The sequence below is a fragment of the Ipomoea nil genome, unplaced genomic scaffold (assembly GCF_001879475.1).
Source record: "Ipomoea nil cultivar Tokyo-kokei standard unplaced genomic scaffold, Asagao_1.1 scaffold3069, whole genome shotgun sequence".
In the NCBI taxonomy this organism is placed as follows: Eukaryota; Viridiplantae; Streptophyta; class Magnoliopsida; order Solanales; family Convolvulaceae; genus Ipomoea; species Ipomoea nil.
The window spans coordinates 4683380-4689150 of NW_017619497.1; the positions used below are offsets into that span (position 1 = coordinate 4683380).

At 36.9% G+C, this 5771-nt stretch overlaps 1 protein-coding gene across 2 annotated transcripts; it reads right to left on the minus strand.

The window, feature by feature from the left end:
- Positions 1–1199: 1199 nt before the first annotated feature.
- LOC109165805 (protein NTM1-like 9) lies at positions 1200–5442 on the minus strand. 2 transcript variants are annotated; one of them, XM_019314746.1, is made up of 8 exons: positions 5082–5442; positions 4031–4335; positions 3298–3547; positions 2941–3209; positions 2387–2704; positions 2228–2267; positions 1885–2109; positions 1200–1666 (listed from the first exon to the last, which is right to left on the minus strand). In XM_019314746.1, the coding sequence occupies exons 1-8, from the start codon at positions 5245–5247 to the stop codon at positions 1398–1400; spliced, it is 1842 nt and encodes a 613-aa protein (XP_019170291.1). In that variant the 5' UTR covers positions 5248–5442; the 3' UTR covers positions 1200–1397. The 2 variants fall into 2 exon arrangements, with proteins under 2 accessions (XP_019170291.1, XP_019170290.1); XM_019314745.1 differs by having other exon boundaries at positions 1200–1664; positions 1886–2109; positions 2941–3213; positions 3299–3547; positions 5082–5441.
- Between the last annotated feature and the right edge of the window lie 329 nt (positions 5443–5771).

Consider the following 5771-nt stretch of genomic DNA (forward strand, 5'->3'; position numbering starts at 1 on the left):
ATTCCCACCTTATTCTTTTCTCATTGAATTGCAATTGCTTTCTACCCTAATTCCTTCATCCCAACCAAACGCGCTGAAAAACTTAGGAGAGTTGGACCCATTTAGTAGTGGGGAGGGATTTAAGTAAGAACATGAGGGTTTGTAAAAAGTGATGTCTAGGTAGATCAACACTTGAAGTTGCTGAAAAATAAATATTACACACTTGAAAGTCTGCAATAATTATAAAATTGATTTCACATTTTTTTTTTACTAAAACTCTCAACCATTGATGAACCCTGATGAACGGCTTAGATCAATTCTCACTTGTTACAAGATGACATGTTCTCTCAGCCGTTCATCAGGGTTCATGTATGATTGAGAATTTTAGTAAAAAAAAAAAAAAAAAAAACACATGATCAATTTTATAATTATTAAAAAACTTTTAAGATTGTGATCCATTTTATAATTATTGTAAACTTGAAAGTTTAGTAATTATAAGATCTTAGCTTTTAATTTCTCAAGATGGAGAATGTAGATGTGTTCACACTTTTTAATGAGGCATATATTACTGGATGATATGCATTTACAAATTACACAGAAAAAATAAATCACATAAAGTAAAAAGATCATGTAAAACGGGATCAACCAATGGAGTGGATAAAATTTAGAGTGGTGAATGGTGACCTTAAGATATAAAATGTATATATTTATTAGAGTTGGAGGATATGTATGTATTGTAGTTGGTGTGGGTGGGTGGACCCAAGGGGATGGTTTGTACTTTGTAGTGTAGTTACTGTAGAATGCAGTGTATGGACAGATGGGAGAGTTACAACACAACACAAGATATGTCAAATTGGTCAGAGGTCCCCCTATCGCCTTTGCAACAACAACAACTACTCCTCACCCTCAGCTCCTGCTCTCTCGGTAAAAGCCTGCGACCCTGCCTTTTTTTACGCCATACCTTCCCCTCCTCTTAGTAAACCAAGATTTCTGTTGTTCAATCTGGGTTGGGCTGCTCCATCCAAGCCCAACCCACCTTCTTGCAATATTGTGAACATTCAGTATAAAAATTATGAACATTCAATATATAAATTGTGTATTCTTGAACCCGAGTCTACCTGCAATAGATAAAGAACAACTCTAATCACAAGGTTCCAAGTTCAACTCTCGGTGTTTGGACAACCAGTTTTGTTAGATAAAAACCGATAATAACTATGGTAGTAGTAAAATAACATGTTTTTCTAATTTTAAAGGACAAAAATTTCATGTTTCTAAAGCTTAATACTATTCATCAATACAGCAGCAAAAGTGTGCTGGCCTAGATGGAGGTATGGGACTAATGTGTTTATTCTATTTACAAGAAGACTTCATGCAACTTACAGCAATCTACTGAATAACAAAGACTAGCATGCACATGTTTATCTTTGCACTACAGCTTTGCTTGGGTACTTCCAGATCATAATACAGAATATTGACACGGCTACTATTACATATATGCTGACAGCATATAATCTTGAGAAGCTGAGCCCACAGAGAACGGGTGATACAAGCGATGAGAAAGAGAACCCAATCTTTGAGAGGTGATGATTACTGCCCTGTTTGGACAGTAACCGAACTGTTGTATCATGTTCTTGAGTGGTCTCCCTGCTCCCAGTGCTTGAAGTGCATTCATTGCCTTCATGGTCCTGCACGCAATGTGACAGATTTTAGCAAGATGAAAGAAATTTGTTTTCTATTTCCCGAAAAATATATGCCTACACAACACATTTTGAGAAGTTCTTAGCAATAAGCAAACACCCACGAGTTAAATGCCATGTCTTCATTTGGAATTCCTTGAGTTTTAAGAACAATTTCAAAAGCAGTACACAAAACAAAACTGATTTAGAAAGCTGACATTTAATCTTACCTCCCCTATTACAGCTCTTCTTCCATGTCCTATGCCTGCTTTTCCAGAACTAACCGACACAGTTACTTGTTCCATCTGCAAAATTCTCTTTGCAGCACTTACCTGGCACACATTGTGCTCTGAGCTTGCTTGGTTAAATAGCTGAGGCATCCAAGCCTTTGTGCCAGTTTCACCATCTACTGTAGTGCGGTGGTTGGTGGCACTATTATCCCCATATGATTCTTCTGTTAAACAAATTTAACATAAGATTAATCAATAGGGTTAAGATTGGCAAAACCCTCTCTTCAATGGAATGATCATAAAGATCAGTTTCATGCTATCCATCTGAGCAGTAGGGATTACCTGATGCCTTAGTTTTGAAGGATGTGAGAGATGCTTGAACCTGCAAAGAACATGATATCAAGGGAAAAGGCACAGGGTGGTCCATCTCGGGGAATTGGATTCATTTATAGATAAAAGGTCAAGAGGCAATCCTAAGGAAAGATTCAGCCCTAAGCTTACCTCTGCCACGAGTGATTGTGCTTCATGCACTTCACTGCCAAAACTTCCTGCCTCTGCCACATTAGCAGAACTAACAGAATGTGGTTCCTGTTCCAACACAAGATTAAGTCTCCTTGGGGCAGTGCCTCGGGTGATAATGTTTCTTGAAGTTGGTCGATTTTGTCGTTGACGCATCCGAATCCTTAACCCAGACCCGCCTGCAACATCACTTGCATGGCCAACAGGATTTGTATGGGTGTGTGTATCATCTGTATGCAATATGGAGTCTGGATCATTAGGTGACACTTGAGTCTGAAAGGGCGCAGGAGATGTTTGCTCCTGCAAGAAGTCCATGCCCATAAGGTTAATACAAGCATTAGAATAAGGAAGCACAAAACTCAAATTTAGTTTTAGAAGCAAATCAATGCAATTGTGTTTCAGACAGCCACTTTTCCATTTTAGAAGTACCTTAAAGCTAACAGCAGATTGCAGCCAAGAAAAACAGAGTGATACAGTAAAACAAGAAATACTAAAAAAGGTACGATAAGCAATAGATGTCAAATGACTCAAATTACCAATAGTGTGTCCTGAAGAATCAAGCGTTCAGAAGACAAGTTATTCTGCCATGTTGTCTCCTCTGAAAAGTAGTTTTCATGACCCTGAAAGTGTCCCAGGAGCTCTGACAGGGAAACATCTTGTTCACATGTTCCATCTTGAAAATCTAACCCATTGTGATCATTTCCAAAGTCATCAGGAAATGGAGAACTTATGTGAAGTCCTAGATCAATGCAACTATTGGACTCATGCTTAGATTCATGGAACATCATGTCTACTCCTACTGGTGTTACCTACAACAAACAGTGAAGACAAAAACATAAAAATTTTGAAGAATTAAGCATTCTGACAAGTATAGAAATAATCTCATCTTCCCACCTCATTTTTTATTTCTTCTGTTGAGTGCTCTACAACATCTGACATGCGGCTTTCAACGGGCAACATAACAATAGAGGTTACATTAGCTTTTTGTGGTTGCCTGTCTAGAAGTGCTGCTTCTTGGAAAAGATTTGATGATACATCATCAGGAGAGGATTTATTTGTAGCAGGGGATGAGCCACTAGGCTCAGCTTCATCACATTTTCTGTCATCAGACTTATGGAACAAGCGACAAAGGACAAAAGCTCCCTACACGGTATCATAAAAGGAGTTCCAAGCAGTAAATATTACAAGCACAGGGAAAAAGGAATAACACCAGTGCGCTATCACAGCTAGAGACACATACAAGAAAGTGACTGCAGATTATAAGAACTTGCACATATGTAATATAAATCAAAAATCCGGCAAACAGAAAAGCTAGTTGGTATTTCCAAAATAATAATGATGATGATGAAGTAAATAAATATAGAGACAGTTAAATAATTAGCAGAATTGCTAGTTAACCAGCTCTCACACATCTTTATATGGTTATTGACAAAATCAGGCATTTCTAAAAACCCAACTAAGTAGCAATCAAAGTACCATTAGAATGCAAACTCAAATTCTAATTTAAGAATTAACTAAATTATTTCAAATTAAAACAGATATAAATGTTCAAATAGCTAGTAAAAATGCATGGGGAAAACAAAAAATGATAATACCAAGTTGATTATTGGGAACAAGAATTATAACCTGGCCAGGGCGAGTGCCATCAAGGTCTGGTTCAGTGGCACGATATTCATGCATTATCCAATTTGTGCGTTCGCCTTTTGGAGCACGACCCTTGTAGAACACCAGAGTCTTCTTTATGCCAATTAATGGGGTATTTGACTGATCAGAACCAGTGGACTTACGAGTCTTAATAGCCCTGTCTTTGCCTGTGGCCTTCCAGTAACCAGCATCTGTGGCTCTGTTGCACCTATTACCATTAGGATACTTCCTATCCAGCGGGCAAAAGAAGAACCATTCTGGATCATCTGTCTTAATAACCGACAAACCTATCAACAACAAACACGAACATTCATTTGTGATTTTGAGCACACTGCATTCAAACTAATATACTGTCTATTTAGATAAATCTTTAGATTTTGTAATCTTTCTGGGATTGATAAATACTACTCTGTATAAACAATAAATAATAATCCATAAAACAATTAATTGATATCAAATACGGAGTAAAAAATTTGGCACCCAGATTCCAGAATAACTTCTTTTAAAAATGCAATATGAAGGTTGGAATGAAAGTCCAAAAGTTACTGATCTTCAGTTTTCTGGAAAGGAGTCCGAAGATACTCCGAATGCAATGCTTCTGAGTTCTGAATAATAGATATTCGGAAGAAAATAATTTTAACGTCCAATTATCCTTTTAAAAAAAATGCAAAACCAGTAATAAACTGCCGCAATAAAACAGAACAGATTCCAGATTCATATTTCCTTTCATGGTTCTAGGTTCCCCTTCTCCTCTACAATCCGTCTCCCTAGTCCCACTTTTTGGAAGGCAGAAATTTTGAAAATGATAAATAAAGAAGAAAGAAAAGTAGATTCGCAGGTGAAATTGAAGAAGAAGATATGCTAAGGGCAGTTGAAGGAATCGAATCAGTATTTCACACACACACACACACATATTCCATTTCACAGATGAATATATATATTTATTCGTATCTGCATAGTATAAAGAGCCACACACAAACAAACATATATAAACATAAACATATATATACACAGAAAAGAGATAGAGACGAACTCGGTAAATCCCAGGGCTCCCACTTGCAGACGTCGACTTCAGGAATGACCTGCACCTCGGAATGGCGGCCATTGATCTTACGGCGGAGGTAATGAGAAATGAGCTCCTGGTCCGTCGGCCGGAACCTGAACCCCAACGGCAACGCGTCCATCGACAACCCACTCATTCCCGCTTTACTTCTCTGTGTCTCACCAGATTAAAAAAGGAAAAAGAAAACCTAACCCCTAAAATTCAACTCCTTTCCGCTTTCCCCAATTTCGGATTACTCCATGGAAAGTGATAGTAATGGTGACGATGGCCCCACACAACCGAGCTGCTTGTGTGCACCGTGCACGTTTCCTTTTACCACTGCTTCTTCCGGTCTTCACATACCGTACACTAAACTACACTATTTTTTTTTTCTTATTTTTTTTTTAAATACTTTGATATGAGACATTTTTATATTCTTTTCGTCCAATTTTATGCATCTTACCCTGTATTTAAATTTGTTGAAGTTCACTCAATTTTTTTACAAATTTATTTTTTATTTAATTAAATATTTGTAAATGCATAGTAACATTTATATATTCAAAAAATAATATTACAAGTTTTATTCAAAATATAAAATAGCATGATAAAATATCAAATAGACTACTTAACTATTCACGTTAATGCAATTGAATCACTAAACTTGAAAATTTTGTAATTGAA